Source organism: Rhinopithecus bieti, unplaced genomic scaffold (assembly GCF_001698545.2).
Source record: "Rhinopithecus bieti isolate Rb0 unplaced genomic scaffold, ASM169854v2 scaffold_41610, whole genome shotgun sequence".
In the NCBI taxonomy this organism is placed as follows: Eukaryota; Metazoa; Chordata; class Mammalia; order Primates; family Cercopithecidae; genus Rhinopithecus; species Rhinopithecus bieti.
Genome location: NW_016816816.1, coordinates 54,939 through 73,028, shown reverse-complemented (window position 1 = coordinate 73,028; position 18,090 = coordinate 54,939). Strand labels below are relative to the sequence as shown.

The window sequence follows — 18,090 nt, the reverse complement described above, 5'->3', positions numbered from 1 at the left end:
GATGGACATTTGGGTTGATTCCAAGTCTTTGCTATTGTGAATAGTGCCGCAATAAACATACGTGTGCATGTGTCTTTGTAGTAGAATAATTTATAATCCTTTGGGTATATACCCAGTAGTGGGATGGCTGGGTCATATGGTACATCTAGTTCTAGATCCTTGAGGAATTGCCATACTGTTTTCCATAATGGTTGAACTAGTTTACAATCCCACCAACAGTGTAAAAGTGTTCCTATTTCTCCACATCCTCTCCAACACCTGTTGTTTCCTGACTTCTTAATGATTGCCATTCTAACTGTTCTTAACTGTTGTATTCTGTGGGTGCAGTTCTCCAGGAACACATGGGTTTTAACTGGATTCAAACTTGTAACACAGTCTGACTGGCACATTTCATAAAAAGTCCCTTCAGCTTAGTTATTTTTTGGATTTACCCGAAAAGTTTCAACTTACTGGTTATCTAAAACAGTGAGCACACTTCTGTGGGGAAGGCGAGGAGCATAGATTTCCCTTTTTTTCAAGTGTCCAGCCCTAACCATCCCCTGCAAAGCAGCTGAGGGCCAGTACTGCTGCTCCTTAGGGAGGTAGCAGTAGGAGAGGAGGAGGTAACTGGTGGGAAGAGACTAATTTCTTATACCCACTAGGCCAGCAAAACTAACTTCATCATATTAGCAAGGCAAAGCAGAGGGAACAGGCTTGTTCTTCCTTTCCCTTTCCCTATATTTTCCTTAAGGCTACCCTAGCTTATTTACCCCAAATAATCTATAGAAATGTTTTCTGGGAAGCATCATAGCCACCTTCTCCTAAGATGCTCCCCCATGGACACCCTAGGGACAGTCCTAGAAATCTCCCTTTTCTCTTCCCCACAAATGTCTCAGAGCCTGGTGTTTTTCTAAGGTCAATCAGGAGCCTGTGAGGTAGCTATACTTATTTCAGAATCTCTTGGTGTGGGGCCTAGACTTCAGTATTTTTAATAAAGCTCCTTAAGCAATTCTAACATGCAGCCAGACTTGTGGATCATTGACAGTCCCTCTCTGCCTTTCTCACTTTACAACAAAACCACCTGGCCTCCATTATACCCTTACAGCTCTGTGCTAAAAAAAAGCACAAATAAGTTGTTTGCTAATTCTATTTTTCCTAATTCCCAGGTAGAGACCATTGGAGATGCCTACATGGTGGCTTCAGGCCTCCCGAAGAGGAATGGCAGTAGGCATGCAGCTGAGATTGCAAACATGTCCTTAGATATCTTGAGCTCTGTGGGCACTTTCAAGATGCGGCACATGCCAGAGGTGCCAGTCCGAATTCGAATTGGCCTGCACTCAGGTAATAACCAGTTAAAGTAAGGAAACATTCTTATGTGCCTCTAGGAAGACTAAAAAAGAAAGGGAAAAAGATAGCTCTCCACTGATTCCTGGCCACTGGATTATCCAGGTGTCCAGGGCTGCATAATTCCTTTATGCCTACCCAAGTTTACTCTCCTCCCAGTACCTGCACTAACACAGTGGGCAGCAGCTCCTTGTTCCGGTACTAAACCCTTTTAATCTACCATTTTGGTTAGAGGCAATATTTCCATGTTTGACTATGCTATAAAATCAACAAGTGTATCTTGTAGTTAGGATAATTCATTTAATTAATTAAAATCCCAACTTCGGAACTATTTTCCTCCCATATTCATTACCTACTAGCTCCTCTTGCTTCTGTATCCGCTCCCTACCTTTTTCTCTTTGCTCTGCTCTTCTAGGCTCCTTTCCTTCCCCCATCCTTTTTACCCCTTTCCTACCAAACTTCTTTAAAAAAATGAATGACATCCACTGTGCCATTTCTTCACTGTCCAGTCCCTCCTTAGCCCCTTTGCAATCTGACTTCAGTTCTCACCACTTTCCCCAATCCTTGTCTGCCTTTACCTCTGCGGCATCTGGAATTCATGACAAGCCTCCCTAAAACGCTTCTTAATTGGCTTTTATGACATGCTCCTCACTCTGTGAATGCTGCTTTTCACTTTATTTACTGGTTCTCTTGACTCTTCCTGTTCTCTAACATTTTCTGCAAAGCTCTCAGTCTTGTGATCTCTTTGCTGTCTGCATGTATCACCTCTAATTGATTACTCAACCCACAGCAACCTGACTTTCATTTTCTACCACAGTCTGTGTCTCTATTTGTCCCTTATATTGGTATTCTCCAGTGTTCTGTCATGATGCACTTTTTTTCTCCTCCTACATACTCTCATGGGTGATCTCATTCATACCTGTGGTTTAACTACCACTTGTATGCTGATGACTTCCAACTCCACAGCTTTAGTGCAGTCTTCTCACTTAAGCTTCAGCCTTCTATATCAAACTTCCTGCTGATATGCCCACCTGAATGTTCCACACGGACCTTAGACTCAACACATCTAAAACAGAATTATTTTTTACTCATACAAACTTCCTGCTCTTCTTATATTTATTCTCTATTTCAGTTGGTGGTACCACCATTGACCTAGTTTCTCCAGTTAGTCTTGGGAGTCATTCTCTTTGACTCCTCCCTTACTCTGACCTTTAACATTCAACTAACTACTAAGTCTTGAACACTTTACCTTTTAAATATGTATTGATCTATCTTGTCTCTTCTTCACTCTCACAACCCAAGCCTAGGACACCAACATCTCTCGCCTGGATAACTGCAGTAGCATCTTCTTGCTTCCACTCTTGCCCCTTACCATCCATCCTTCTCATAGTCATCAGCATAATCTGTGTTTCCTTGTCTGTCCTTCCATTAGGCTTTAAGCTCCTTGGTGGCAGGAAGCATATCTTACTCAAGTTTGTATCCAGAGTTCTTAGCACATAGCAGGTGTTTGATTTTTTCTTTTAGAGAAAAGCCCTCATCTGTCATCTGTGCTTCAGTTTCACATTTCCAACCCCCCTCAGCCTACATCTTCTTGAAGCATTCACCATTATTTCAAATTTAACATATTTAAAACTTCAAGTCATCTTTTTCCACAAATCAGCATAAACTCACAAGCCCATGGCAATTTTCTCATGGTTGTCAATCAGACAGCCAACAAGTCTGTTGATTCTTTTACGTCTCTCTTATTACTTCGTGGCCATCCACTTCTTATCATTGCCTCCTTTTAAGTACCTTGTGCTTGGATTACTGCAGCAGCCATCTAAAGGTTTTCCCTGGTTTTACTTTTTCCCCTTTCAGTGCATTTTATACACTGATCTGAGAAAAAAGATCATGTAATTCCTTGCTCAAAATTCTCTAGTGGTTCAAGATTCTCCATCTTGTTCAACCCACTTAATCCAACCTTGTCTCCAGTTTCTCCCGAGCCATGTGAACTAGGCAGACTGTTCTCTCTAAGAGCTTCCCAAATTACATGTTCAATCCCAACCACAGGCCTTTGATTTATGTCTCTTTTCCACTGTTCAAATCTTACTTACCCATCAAGACCTAGATCGAATCCTACCGTCTCCACTGGATCCTTCTTGATTGAGTCAGGTCCTAATAAGCACCTCCCCCCATTTTCTGAACTATTATAGCACTTCTGTCTGTGCTTCTTGCCTCAGCCATGTGTTGTCTTGGGTTACTGCTTAATTGCTTCCTCTTTGATAGTATCTTCTCTTCAATTAGACTATAAATTCCTGGAGAACTGAGACTATGTGTTACTTTTCTTTTTTATTCCCCTTGGTGCCTAGCCATAAAAACAGAGCAGAAAGCCAGGCATGGTGGCTCACACCTGTAATCCCAGTACTTTGGGAGGCCGAGGTGGGAGGATCACTTGAGCTCAGGAGTTTGATACCAGCGTGGGAAATATAGTGAGACCCCATCTCTTTTAGGAAAAAAAAAATCAGAGCAGAAACCAGAAAGGTGAAGGTGAAGAACTTTCTGGATACTCCCAAACTGACTTTTCAGTATGGCTGCTGAAGTTTTCTCAATTATCTTGAACACTTAACACAGCCATATTAAAATGTAAGAACAAAAAAATTCTAAATGCAAAATATTCTTTGATTATTTATTTATACATACTGCTTTTCCATGCCCCAACACAGACAATTGAAAATGAACTCTATTTGTTTTCAGATTTTTGAAATGTTTTAGAATAATTGATAGACACAGTTTGGGAGCCAGATAAACCCATGAAAGTCTTTCTTCCAGCGCTAAGGCACGAGAAAAATTACATTTTTTTCCTTACAACAAACATGTTTGGACCCTGAGTCCCTGTCCAGGCCTTTCTGATTTGGGTTTGATACTTATTTGTCCCTGTTGACAGATATAAGCATCTTGGGTGTAACTGTTACTTGGAACAAAGGTACAAATCAGAAGGGCAGTCATGTCTGCACTGTTATAAATTTACTTTCTTGTAGGGCAAAGAGTTCATTACTCATTATGTCTTTCTTCAGATTCCCAGAGCTATATGATGGCAACTTTTATTCTTTTACAAAGATACATTCCTTCCTCTTTGTACCATTCCTCTATTAGCATTGGGTGCGTACCTGTTGACTGTAATTCCAACCCCCTGCTACTCTACAGGGCCGGTTGTTGCTGGAGTGGTGGGCCTCACCATGCCCAGATACTGCTTGTTTGGAGACACTGTGAACACAGCTTCTCGGATGGAATCAACAGGCTTACGTGAGTACCTAATAGAGGGATGGATAGGATGGCACCATCCTGCTATTGAGAAGGTAATTCTTCTTCACAGAGGTGAAAGAGAGCAGGGTACTTGATGTTTTAATGTTTTAAAGAAAAATAAAAGATAATTTGAGAAGATTGAGATTTATCACACATTTTCCTGGTCTCTAATGGCAAACCAGTAGGGGGTGATGTTGGACTGAACATGTACCTTTCTTGTTCTAGAAATGAAGCTGTAGCTAAGTGACACCAAAACAGCCACTCAATTTGATAAAAACAACTAAAATAGTATTTTGGGTAAAGAAAAAAATTGGCCGGGCTTGTGGGTTTGTGGGAGTCATGTTGAGAAAAGAACTACATGAGGGACTGACATTTTCCATTTTTCAACTAGTTTGTGGAGACACACTGAAGCCAGCTGCCTCCCAGTTGGCTACTGTTTGCTGTTGCAGTCCCCTTTTTGAACCAGTTAGGACCCCAGGAGTTCTGGCTTCATCAAATAGCCCTCTAGAACTTAGCTAGCAATAATCCCTAAATCCAAGTAGCTTGGAATTCTGAAATAATTTATTACAACTTCCCTGTATATAAAACCCTTAGCTTCTATCAAAACAGGCATAGTATCAAAGATACCATTTCTTCTCTGCTTCTTTGAAAAGAAAACTGTACAAACCATATGCCATTTGTCTGTTTGTAAGATGCTGGCTCAACTCTTACTTGGTTATTTACTGCCACTACAGAATCACAATGTGCCTTTTGCTTATATCATGGTTGAGCAAAGCATTTTTTATGCTATTATAGGAAGAGCATAGAGAATAACATCAAATTCTATATGCAGTTTTCATGGATTTTATACCAAAAAAGGGAAGAAACCACTTAAGCCCTTAGAAGCTCTGGCTCTGGCAAGAAAAGTTCTTCCTAAACTTCAGCAATATACTCAAACTAGTCCCTGATGTTATGGTGGCCTGTATAACAGTGGGTGGTGCCCTGTCTGACCCCACTTCCCATCACTCATGTGTAGAAACAGGCTTACACAATGGGTCCAGTCTTAGTCAATCTAGCCTGTGCAGCCATGATTAAGGAGGCAGTATGGAACTTAGAAGCTGTTGTCAGAATAAATTTTCTGACATCTGGGAAAGTCTTCAAACTCCTTAGATATGGCAGAGGCCATGGAAGTAGCCATCCAGGAACTGCTGCATGAATATGGTTTTGCATATGATTTTACTCTTAAAGTGCAACCCAAGATGAAGTGAAATTTATCATGGAACTGCAATGCAGATTTGGCACAATATTCTGGACTGATGTAAGCTTGTAGAAGGCTGAAGTCATATTCTGGTCTGAACCAGGGAAAACTCCACACATTTCACATTGGAAATACAAAGTTGAGACCAGAAATTGAATTTTGAGATTTAGACAGCTCCTTACCCAGTGATCAGCTAGGAAGAAGAAAATGGAGTGAATCACCCACAGCAGGAGTTTATTAAGCACTGACTGTGCAAGGAAGTTATTGTGAAGCATACAAAGAAGTATACACACATGCTCTCTGTGCTAAAGGAGCTGGTTAATGTGCTTTTCTAAAAGCTAATGACTATGACCCAAGTATGACATTAAGCTCCACAACTGAATGGAGATCTGTAGAGAGGTAGCCTCTCCTCACATTGGATATGAAATCAGGACATGTCACACATCTATTAATAAAAACATTATTTCATCAATATCTCCTTTGTGCTCAGTTGAAACCACTGAGATTCTGGAATGGAAGTGACTCGTGACCCAGTCCTGGAGTGATTCTCCTTACCATACAAGTGGATGGTCGTTGGTATGAGCTATCTCTCTTTTAAGCTGTGTGTTCCCTACTATCAAGATTACTGAAAGGTTCTCTGAAGACCAGATGCTTGTGGGATGCACACATAGGACTGGCTAGGAATATACTGGCTGGGCATGTATATTTTAGGAATAGGACAACCTTTTTTGAATAAGGGCTTTGGGTGATCATGAGTTAATGAGGAAGACACAAACAAACAACAGTACTGAGCTATCAAGAGAAAGAAAGACATTGTGAGTATACGCAGCAGAAAATCCTTGCAGGTCTCTCAAGCCATGCCTTCCTACTCAGGTTGTAATCAGCTTTTTTTAAATTTTTAAATGATTTTCTCAAGCATGTGTGAAAACTAGCCTTGGACTTTCATTTAAGACTCAACCTCAACAAGGTCTTGCTTCATGGGGTGACAGTTTTTAGAAATGTCAAGGATCTTACCTGAGTGAACAAGTGATTATTCTTCATCAAATAATTACTCTTAGGTTCTAAATAAAATTTTAATGTGGCAGTTCCCCATGTAAATCTCTTATCCCAGATTGAGATCATTGGTTGGAAAATAGTACATTCATGTGTAGACACAGCTAGGTGCCCCCACCCAAAGGTCAGCTATAAATGTACAGTCTTCACAAAATATTTGTTGAAAGAGTTCTTGGCATATTTCTCATTGATGTTTTATTTTTCAGTATAGCAGTGTTGAGAGATAGTTGTAAGAATGCATATGAAAAAGACATCCTTTTGCCTCTTAAGATATGTAAAGCATGAGAGTTCAGCCATAGTAGCAGCCTGTGAAAGAAGCTGCTGAAGTCAAACTTTCTTCAAATGACGCCACGTTTCAGCTGAGAGCACAGTAGATGCTGGTTTCTCCATCTCAACCTTTGAGTTAAATTAACACCTTTCTATTGCATGGCCTTTCATTTGAGATAGTGTCTAGGAGGCTGATAGGTGCTACAACTAATGCCTTATTTGGACCTGGTGAGGAAGGCCATCACTCCCTCTCCACCTCTTGTGAAACCCTAAGTAAACCTCTCTCAGGACGTTGCTAATGGTCCAGTCCATTTACAAGTGAAGACATTTATTACGTTGATATTTTCTCATTAATTTTACCAATGAGAAAGGAGCTCCAGGCCGGGCGCGGTGGCTCAAGCCTGTAATCCCAGCACTTTGGGAGGCCCGCGGTGGCTCAAGCCTGTAATCCCAGCACTTTGGGCGAATCACGAGGTCAGGAGATCAAAACCATCGTGGCTAACACGGTGAAACCCCGTCTCTACTAAAATACAAAAAAATTAGCCGGGCGAGGTGGCGGGCGCCTGTAGTCCCAGCTACTCGGGAGGCTGAGGCAGGAGAATGGCGTGAACCCGGGAGGCGGAGCTTGCAGTGAGCTGAGATCCAGCCACTGCACTCCAGCCTGGGCGACAGACTGAGACTCCGTCTCAAAAATTAAATAAATAAAAAAAAATAAAAATAAAAAGAATTTACCTGTTTCTTTTTAATGTGACAACTAGAAACTTGAAGTTTACATGTGTGCTTACAAAGACTCTCTTCTTTGGATAGAACCTTTAATCGAGCTCCTCTGAGTCCTCCACTTGACTCGGTCTGACCTCAGGCTTCCTTTTCTGTNAAAAAAAAAAAAAGAAAGGAGCTCAAATCATGTCTCTCCTTCTTTTGCAGCTTATCGCATTCATGTCAGTCTCAGCACTGTTACAATTCTTCAAAATCTGAGTGAGGGCTATGAAATGGAGCTTCGAGGAAGAACAGAGCTCAAGGTATAGTGTCTTTTTGTTTTTTGAGCCAGACTATTTGGATACACCTGCTTCTGGAGAGGTCATGGTCTCCTAAAAGAGTTTACCTGGGAGTCTGATACTCAGAGCTATCACTTGGGCAGAATCTTCAGCCCCATTTGGGGTTCCCAAAAGATGGCTCCATTTTGCCTCAATTTTCTTCTCTTTAAAATATGGCTACAGTGGGGAGGAGTATTGAGATTTTTTCTGCGTTTTTCAGACTGTAAGTTGTATCTTTCTGTCTTAAAGAACTGCACAGAATTTGGCTTTCCAATGAGCTGCACTATTATTTACATTTTCTAACCTGCATTTGTTCACTCTTTGGCAGTGCCAGCCATTGTTCAATAAGCCACAGTATTTGTTAGTTTGGATTTTCTATTCACTTTCTCAGCGGCCAACCTTCCTGGGTGAAAGGCACCCATTGGCACACTATTTGCAGAGAGATGTTTTCTTTCCCTAAGAAACCAGGAGGAACAAAGTCAGTTTCTATGAAAGATGAACATTTTGTAACTCCTTTTTCCCTGTTAGAGTTATCGCTTGACCTGAGATATAGGATTACAATAATTTTAGTTTTCTCTTTTTTGCCATTTCCACTACATTCTATTTATCTATTTCTGAATGACCCAAAGACCACCGGTTGACCCAGTTGTAAGAGACCTCAGTGATATAACAATCTAACTCCCTCATTTTCAGATGAAGAACCAAGGTCCAGAGAGGTGAAGTAGTTTGAGCAGGGTCACACCGTCAACTGATAGCAGAATCAGGTCAAGACTCAGGAAGCCTGACTTCCTTTTTAGCGACCTTTCCATGACATCAGGCTCCATGAAGATGATTTTCTCAGTGATTATTTTTGGGCAAAGCAAGAGCAGGGCACTAAGTGATGCACAATTAGCTTCTGACTTTGGCATTCCTTTTCTACATGGTGGCAAGTTACATGTAGCTAGATTTTAGACGTTAAAATTTGGAAGGTCTAATTCTAGTTGATAACTTCCTCCTATGGCGAGTCCTAGTTTTTTCCTTCCAATAGGTCATTAGTATCTTCCAGTAGGTTGGATGAGTCACTTACAAGGGGACAGAGGTTCCTTTCCCACCTCTTGCAGAGAACTCAGACAGTGAAATGATGGGGACAGGGATATTACTTGGGCAGCAAATCTAACTGTCCAAAGCTTTTGTGATCCTTCTATACATTATGTCATATTTCAACAGAGGAGTAGAAATGCAGCTTGGTTTCCTGAAGACCTTTTCCTCTGCATTGCTGGGCAGAGATCCCTCATTTAAAACTGAGGAGTTGCCACTTTTGAAACTGAAAACGAAAATGCATCCCTGTCCCCATGGTTTTTATTGTCCCACAAATTCAGTTCAGGAGCACTCACATCTTTGGGTGTTTCAAGTACAAAATCAGGACTTAACTTCAAAAGGGTCCTTTGCAGCTTCATGGTTTCCTCAACCCCAGGGAATTTGGGAACATTATGTAGCAGGTTGGAAGAGGAGCCTTTCCCTGATGCCACATTGGGCCTGGGTTATTGTGTCAGGGTCCTTATGAGGAGGAGAGATTAAGAGGGAAGAGAAGAGGGAGCCTCAGAGGAAAGGAAGGGGCAATGAGAACAAGGAAGAGGAGAGGAAGTAAGGCCCAAGGAAAGGTCAGGAGAGGCAGAGGGATCCTTTCTGTGTCTGTACCCTCTACCTCCCCACCAGAAACAGGTGTCGTACATTGCATCATAGGGGCTGGGGGGCATGGGGTTTCTGGTCCACCAGGGACATGCAATATACCCCCAATAAGACCATGTCACCAGCACACTTCAGAAATTCTGATTCAACATTTTCACTCCTCATCCACTCTGTGCTACTAGAAGCAAGAGTTGTTCTAGTACATGGGGCAGAAATATCACATTTGATGGTGAGCCCGGTGTGATTTCAAAGTTGATGGCTAGAAATGTCTTTTCCTTCCAACTGACTGATGTTTGAAATTCCTCCATTAAAGCCTTTTCTCTTGGGCTCAAGGTTTGTATCCAGTAAGAACATTCTTCCCCCCACCCCATCTCCTCCACTAGGTTGATGACACTTTATGTTTCATCCCCTTAGTGGAATCAAAAACATGGATTAATTGGGTGAGAGAGGAGAACATAGGGCAGTTGAGTAATTGGCTGGGTTGAGGTTACAAAGAAAGAGAACAAAGTGAGGAAGCTGAAGTAGCTTGGGGGAGGACTCATTTAGAGATGAGAAGCTCGGCCTCTTGTGCCCACTGCCCATTGCCCACTTCAACCCCCTCTTCTATACTGGCAACAAATTATCAATGCCTAGCTGGCCAGTTCTGCTTTTTCAATATTTCTCTCCTGATGGGCTAGTGATAAGTCACTGTCTTACCTCTTCTCGTACATGAGTCCTGTTTCAGTCACTGTTTTTCTGACAAGTGTGGAGCTCCTTGCTGAGATTTTTGTATATATCTAGGCTTATCAGCTGTATTTATCAGAAGCTTTTACGTAGAGTTACATTCTGAGGAGACTTTCTCAAATGATTGCTCTTCAGCCAGTTTATGTTGTTGTTGTCAGAGGTGGACACTTTATAAATACTTTGTAATTTTTTATCGTAAACTGACAATTAATAATTGTGTATTTTTATGGGGTACAAAGTGATGTTATGATTTAGTAATACAATGTGGAATAATTCAATCAAACCAGTTAACATATCCATCACCTCGAATACTTAACATTTCTTTTGTGGTAGCAGCATTTGAAATGCATTTGCTTAGTGATTTTGAAATGTACAACATTATTAACTATATTCACTATGATATGCAATAGAGCTGAAAAAAATCACACATATTCCTCCTGTCTATCTGAACAGATTTTGTGTTCTTACACCATCATCTCTTAATTTCACCCACCTTTGGCTTCTGTAACCCCCATTCTACTCTCTGCTTCTATTAGTTCAATTGTTTTAGATTCCACATATAAATGAGAACATGCAGTATTTGCCTTTCTGTGCTTGGCCTATTTCACTTAGCAAACATTCTTCAATTCCATTCATGTTGTCACAAGTGATAGAATTTCTTTCTTTTTAAAGGATGAAAAGTATTCCATTGTGTGTATACGCTACTTTTTTTATCCATTCATCTGTTGATAAACAGGTTGATTCCATAACTTGGCTATTGTGCCTAGTGCTGCAATGAACATGGGAGTGCAGATATCTTTTTGACAAACTAATTCCAATATTTTGAGTAGAATTGCTAGATCATATGGTAATTTTACTTTAACTTTTTGGAGAAATCTTCATGCTGTTTTCTATAATGGCTGTACTAATTTACATTCTAGAGGTGGGCACTTTCTGAACTTATCTTTGAATTCTGGGGTTAAACAGTATTTGGTTCTCAGGTTCCTAAGTATTAGTGTTTGTTTTATTTTCCCCAATCTTTTCTACTCGTACCCCAACCCCTAGCGTACACACACAAGCAGTCATGTGTGCATATAAGCACACACATGCACACACACCAGCAACTGAATTAAGAAATGGTGAGATTGTATTGACAGATCCATGAAGGTCAGAAAGTTTTGCCTCAAATTCTTGCCCCATAACTGACTTAATGTCTGACATCAGACAAGTAATTTCACCCTCTCTCCGTGCTTTCATTTGTCCACATTGAGGCCTCATCTGACTTGTGGTTATCAGGAAGCTCATTAATCTCACAAGCTTCAAATTTCCCAATAGTTGCTTTTTGGCCTCTAGATCTGCCTTTTGACTCCAGTGTGTTGGAGAAGTTTTGTGGTATGGAAGGAAGAGCATTTAAAATTTGGTGTCTAGGAGATGGGTTCAAGTCCCAGTTGTGCCTATTTATTGACAAGTCATTTAATCTCCAGGAACCTCAGTGTCCCCATTCACAGAATGGGATTAATAATTAACCTATATTCTAGATTTTTGTGAGGATTAAGTAAGATTGGAGATAACCAAAATGTCTCGGAAGCATCATGCTAAAGTAAGATGCTATTAATTGGGGGATCTCTAGGATTGCTTAGGGATTGATATTGGGTCAAAGAGTTTGCTTCAGGCTTTAGTTGTTGCCATACTTGTTTTCTCTCTTTTTTTCCCTTTAGCAAAATTGTGGAAGTCAGGTAGGTAAACAGAGAACTAGGATTCTAAGAATTCTTTTGGATGGGCTCCAAAACCTCAGAGGGCCCCTGGAGCTCCCCTGCATACTCTGATTTGGAAGCTTGCCTGAGTCCATAACACTTCCATCCTCTTTTGCAACCATTAGTTTTGGCATCCCAGTGTGTCCTAAGACCCACCCAAATCTTTGGACAATTCTGGCATCTACAAAGCTCCTTGGAGATTGGCGTGCTGTCCTGATAGCCTGTAGATCTCAAGACAAACAGTCAAATATGGCTGAGGGTGGGGGACTCTTGAGTTTGAACTTTAATAGTATGTTTTTCCAGAATAAGATCCAATGGCACCTTGAGTATTCCAAGTGCACAAGGGCTGAGAGTTTCAATTAATGAAACAGTCTGATTATTTACTGGGCAACTGTCTGTATAAGACACTACACTAGGTACCGTGTAAAAAGAAAAAGCTTTGGAAGCAGAAGAGTTGGGCTTAATGTGTTTAGGGCCTAAAACATGGCCTAATGGTTGTGTTTAACCATACTGTGAGCTCCTTAAGGATGGAGCCATCTCTGTATTTCCAGCCCTAGTACAGAAGGAGTGGGATAAATGAAAGAATGAGTGAAGGAATATATTTTCAAGTTGTTTACCTCTTCTGAAAACAGAGTAGGCTCAAATAGTCCAATTATTTGAACTGTTTGAGACTTAGGGAGAGTCTAATGCCAGTTAATGGAGGTTGGACTACAGTGGTATGCTCTTTCTACTTGCCTCATAGAAGGCTTGTTCAAGCCTTGAATCAAATATTTGCAAAATACTTTGAGATTCTCCAATTAAATGTGCTAATTATTATGGTCGTTGTCATTATTGTTAAGGGATAAATATATGTGATGTAAAATAGGAAACAGTGGATTTGATATTTAAAGGGGGCAAATCTAATTGGAATTTCTAAGTTAAACAATTCAGAACTGCTCCAAATGAGAGCTGCTGAGAGTGGGACCATATTTCAGATTAATGAGTTGGAAACACATCCCATTACTTTCCTCAGTCTTGGTAAACACATTTTTTTCTTATGGATTAGAGGAAATGAGAGAACAGATGAAAGGAGGAGAGAGAAGCACATTGAGAGGAAAGTTTACTGGAAAGAGAGGAAGGCAGAACAGAGGCAGAAAATTTGACTCCTCTGAGGTCATCACTCAGGCCCTGGGGTGACTAGCTTGAGTGTCCACTCCTTTTCTCTTCTCAGACCTGTGGTTCTTGACAACCAACTAACTGAGCTATAAATGGAGGCCAACTTGGGGTCTTGCCCTACCTGTGAGAGTCCCTTGGCTGGAAGAAAAGAACACTGCACAAATGTAGACCTCTCAAAATAGCCAGGATAATTTAGGCTTAAAATTTAACAGCCTGTTTTCTATTTCTACTCTCTTTTTGGGTTTGGTGAGAGCCATTTAGTGAGAGGGTAAGGAGGTAGGTAGAATCTGAATATATGTACCCTAGATACAGAAGACAATGGCTTGCCTAATGCCAAAAGATCAGGGCACAAATGATATACAAAATCTTCAACTGGGCATCCAGACATTTGGTTGCTGTGAAGCCAAACATCCACACATTCCCAATGATGAAGCTATACGGTGGCGCGAGACAAAGCATCTGGATGACAGCTTGATATGGTGTTCACTTTTCATCTGGCTGCTCTGGCTCAGCCCCGTAGGGAGGAAGACTTCAGGGAGTGGTGAGGCAATTTCTGAGCCAACCTGAATGCTTGTATCTTTTTGGAATATTGATTATAACATGCTTAAGATTTTTCATGTTTTCTATAATAAGGGCAAAGGCACAGAGGAGACCTTCTGGCTGATTGGGAAAAAAGGCTTCACGAAGCCCCTTCCTGTGCCCCCACCAGTGGACAAAGATGGGTAAGTGGAGTTCACATTTAATTGGAGTCTTCCTATGCCATACTCTGCCACACTTTCTTCACTACCTATTTGATGTCTCCCCTGCCCTGCAGGCAAGTGGGCCATGGCCTACAACCAGTGGAAATTGCAGCCTTCCAAAGAAGAAAAGCAGAAAGGCAGTTGGTGAGAAACAAGCCATAAGGTAATGGCCAGGAGGAAAACAGAACACAGCAGCTTGCCAAATTTTCAAATCTGGGGCTTCCCTTGGCATGCATGCCAGTGTCAGCCTACACTCTGTTGGTATAGTGTGATGGAGCTGGCGAATTTCCACGCTCTAATAAAATGGGTGAAAACCTTGTTGTGGGGAGGCCTGCTGCAGGGTGAACTGCACCTGAGGGAAGTTGTCTGCCCTGGCCCAAGAGAGACTCTTGCCTCTTGCCCTGACAACACATTTGAATGCTAACAAAGCTGGCCTTGCTATCCAGTTATCAGGTAGGTACACCTGTCTCTTTTATTATTGAGCACCTGGGCCACATGGTGAGCCACATCAGATCTTTAGAGACTTACATCTGTCTAGGCAATAGTAATAGGACTACCTGCTGTTCCTGGGATCTGTTGGCAAGACCACCTTGGAGGGGATGTTTATGTCATTTCCTCCGGAGGCACTGCCTGATCCCTTTCACGGCTGGCCTTGCCAAGCAAAATAAGACTGGCTACTCTTTAACTGCCTGGCTTGTATTCAGGACAATTTCTCCCATCCTTCCTCCCCTACTAGGATGGTACAATTCTGAAGCAGCAACAACCACCTAATTATCAGGAATTCTCTCCACATATTTATCCATATTTATCTCTGAGGAATCCATTGTGTTCTTTGTCTCTTCTCAGTATCTGTTATCTTCTTTATCGTGTTTGCTTTTTGTTTTTTTCTTTTTTTAAATCTTGCTTTCTTATTCTCTCTTCCATGGAAACTTTGACCCTGAAACACTTCGCTCCCTCCACATATCCTTGGAAATCACAAGATTCTAAGGTAAACATTAAGACATCTCCACATACTCCTGCTCCCTTGTTCTCTAACCTGTCCCAGAATAATCACAATTCTAGCAGCAACTACTAAAGGCATCCACATATTTTCATATTCTCCTACTGACCTCTGATGACTTTGTTGATTCTTTGTGACTGTTTCTGTCCTAAGGAAACCCCAATACATCTTCACTTCTGCAACAATAACAGGTACCCTGAACTAGTTGTAAACATTTATGCATTACAAAGGCTTCTGTATTGAGTGTGTGGCTCTTCTGCAGCCTCCTGCATCACCCTCTGACTCCCTGACACCTGGGGCCAGGATTTGTTCTACAGTCTTCCAATTTCCGGAAACATTCTTTCCTTTGAGTAGGGAAACACAGGAACAACCTCTGACACAGACAGACACACACACAGATCCAGACACATACTCTCTAGCCTCTCTCTCTCTCTCTTTTCCTCCCTCTCTCCCTCTCCCCCTCTCCCGCTCTCCTCTCTCTCTCCTCTCTCTCTCTCTCTTTCTCTTCAGGAAAGTGTTTGGAAGCTCTTGAAGGATTTATCCCTTTGGAAGGGTAGTGTGGCATTGGAGGCACTGTACAAGAACCCATCCATTCCTAAGAATGTGTTGGAGTTTGCAGCACAAAATACTGCAACTCACCATCATTGGCTGTGTGCTTGGTAGTGCTTTCCTGACATACAGATGAATGTTGCTTAGGTCATTTGTAAATTCACTCATCTGGAACCCCTTGACAAAGGGCCAGCTTCTGTGTACTGTAGATATATGGAACAGATTGAAGCCATTGGGTCAAGAGAGGATTCCACTTCTGGTCCTGGCCTCATTAACACATGTACTTCAATCAGCCTGTTAACTGACCACATGGCCTTGGTGGCCTATACAAATCACAAAAGTCCCCAAGAAGTACACCCCTGACAAATTTCAGAAGGCTTGTCCTAAATCCAAGCATGCCTATGTTGCTGTTACTTGCTAACACTGCCTATTCCAAAATATTTCCAACTTTCTATGAATTTACAAGCTGACACTTACTGGGATAGACCCAGCTCACAAAAGACCTATGACACCTATGAATGCCACTGACTTGCTGCCACCATCGTAAGAGATGTTGAGGAAAAACTTGAAACCTTTAAGAGAGCCCCGTGAGGTTGGACAGGAAGGATGAAAACTGCTATGAAAGGGGCACAGCTTTGGTGAAGTGATTATAGGGGCTGCCTCTCAAGCAGGGCCCTACCTGATAACTCTTACCTTGTGTCCCCAAATATCCACTACTTCTCAAACCTGGTTTTTGTATCATCTGGTTACTCTCCATAACATTTCACCAACTGGGGTTAATTTTGGGCTGATAAGCCCCCTCTTTTAATCATAGATGTGCTTTTTTGAGGGTGAGAAGCAATTAATCACCCATATCATAATGAAGGTGAACTGAGCTAACTGTTCAGTAGCATTTGGCAGTTTTATTTTGATTAGGACAAGGAGAAATGGCGAAGTTGGCAGTTTTGAAGAATAGAGGGTCACACTGGCAGACTTGGGATAACACAAAAGCAGTGGATCCCTGGGAAATAGGAAAAAGGTGAAAGTAAGTATGAAGATGGAAAAGTTAGCTTAGATTCCACCTCTTTTAAGCCTTTTGAGTCTTTATTGGACTCACTGAATAGAGAGAAAGCACATTTTCCTTCTGCTATCAGGACCCAGGACCCCCACGAGAGCTTTAATACAACTCTGCTCCATGTGGGTTAAATCAGCCTTTGTGGACTGGCTAGAAACCTGACCACCACACACACAGCACTGTTACTATGGAGGAAGCCATTCCAAGTTCCAAATCATCGACTTATAAATGTGTAGAACATACCTCATTAGTAAGTTGAGACCACCTGTATATTAACATGCCATCTTTTTTTGCGAAATTTGTAAAACCCTTGTAAATAGCAATGTCTAATCATGCAAATCTGACACATGTAATAATGTTTATTTGTTTAACAATCCAGGAAAGTTGAGCAATTTGCAAACTGTTTATGGAATATAATAGTGGCGTAGGGCTTGGAATCATTCATACTGAAATCCTGTGAAAGGCCTAGGATATATAAGGTATGCTTACTGTTTTGGCCTAGGATATATAAGGTATGCTTACTGTTTTGGCCTAGGATATATAAGGTATGCTTACTGTTTTGGCCTGGGATATATAAGGTATGCTTACTGTTTTGGCCTAGGATATATAAGGTATGGTTACTGTTTTTTCTTTCTCTCGCCCAGGGGCAAAGGGCTCCAAGATTTGAATCTTCTCTCGGTGAGGCAATGGAAAAGCTCACTTCAGTTCAACAAATTGTTCTGCTTGGGCAAGAAATTAGTGAATGACTACACCTCTGAGGATGACCTAATTCTGGTGTGAGCAGGACACTGGGAAGTATTTTTAAAAGTTTCGCTCAGTACCCAGCTATCACTAGCAAGGCTGTATGAATGTAAACTGCAATAGATGTGAACCTTATTGAAGAGTAGAGAGCCACCTCCAAGTTTAGTCATTCCAAAGTAGCAGGCCCAACTTGGATGAAGATGAGAAGCTCTCTATTTTCACAGAAAAAATGTAGGAGGCACTATGTTTTCTTTTTCATTTCGTTTTAATCTCTAGAAAGTATTTAATGAACATAATTTATAACTCAGATACTATAAGATTAGGGCCAGGAAAAAAAAAAAAAAAAAACCTTCAGCAAACATACATCTGAATCCCAGTCTATTGTGACCTCAATTGGCTGGAATGCGTAAGGAAGAAGGAGGGAGAAGAGTCTGGTTAATTGTGTTGTTTGGATAACTGAAGGCTAAGAAGTTTCTTTGTTTCCTTATTGCTCATTTTTCAAAATCTTTCCCAAACTGTCACGGTCTCTTT

General features: G+C 41.3%; 1 protein-coding gene across 1 annotated transcript in view; it reads left to right on the top strand.

Moving 5' to 3' along the window:
* LOC108517394 (retinal guanylyl cyclase 2-like) overlaps positions 1-17,733 on the top strand; it is a 45,016-nt gene extending 27,283 nt beyond the window's left edge. Inside the window, exons 8-13 of the mRNA XM_017855290.1 lie at positions 1,146-1,320; positions 4,507-4,605; positions 8,087-8,181; positions 14,109-14,197; positions 14,290-14,378; positions 17,463-17,733. Of these exons, the coding sequence (XP_017710779.1) occupies positions 1,146-1,320; positions 4,507-4,605; positions 8,087-8,181; positions 14,109-14,197; positions 14,290-14,377 (546 nt within the window). The 3' untranslated portion in view covers position 14,378; positions 17,463-17,733. The remainder of the gene's footprint in view (positions 1-1,145; positions 1,321-4,506; positions 4,606-8,086; positions 8,182-14,108; positions 14,198-14,289; positions 14,379-17,462) is intronic.
* The last annotated feature ends 357 nt before the right edge of the window (positions 17,734-18,090 follow it).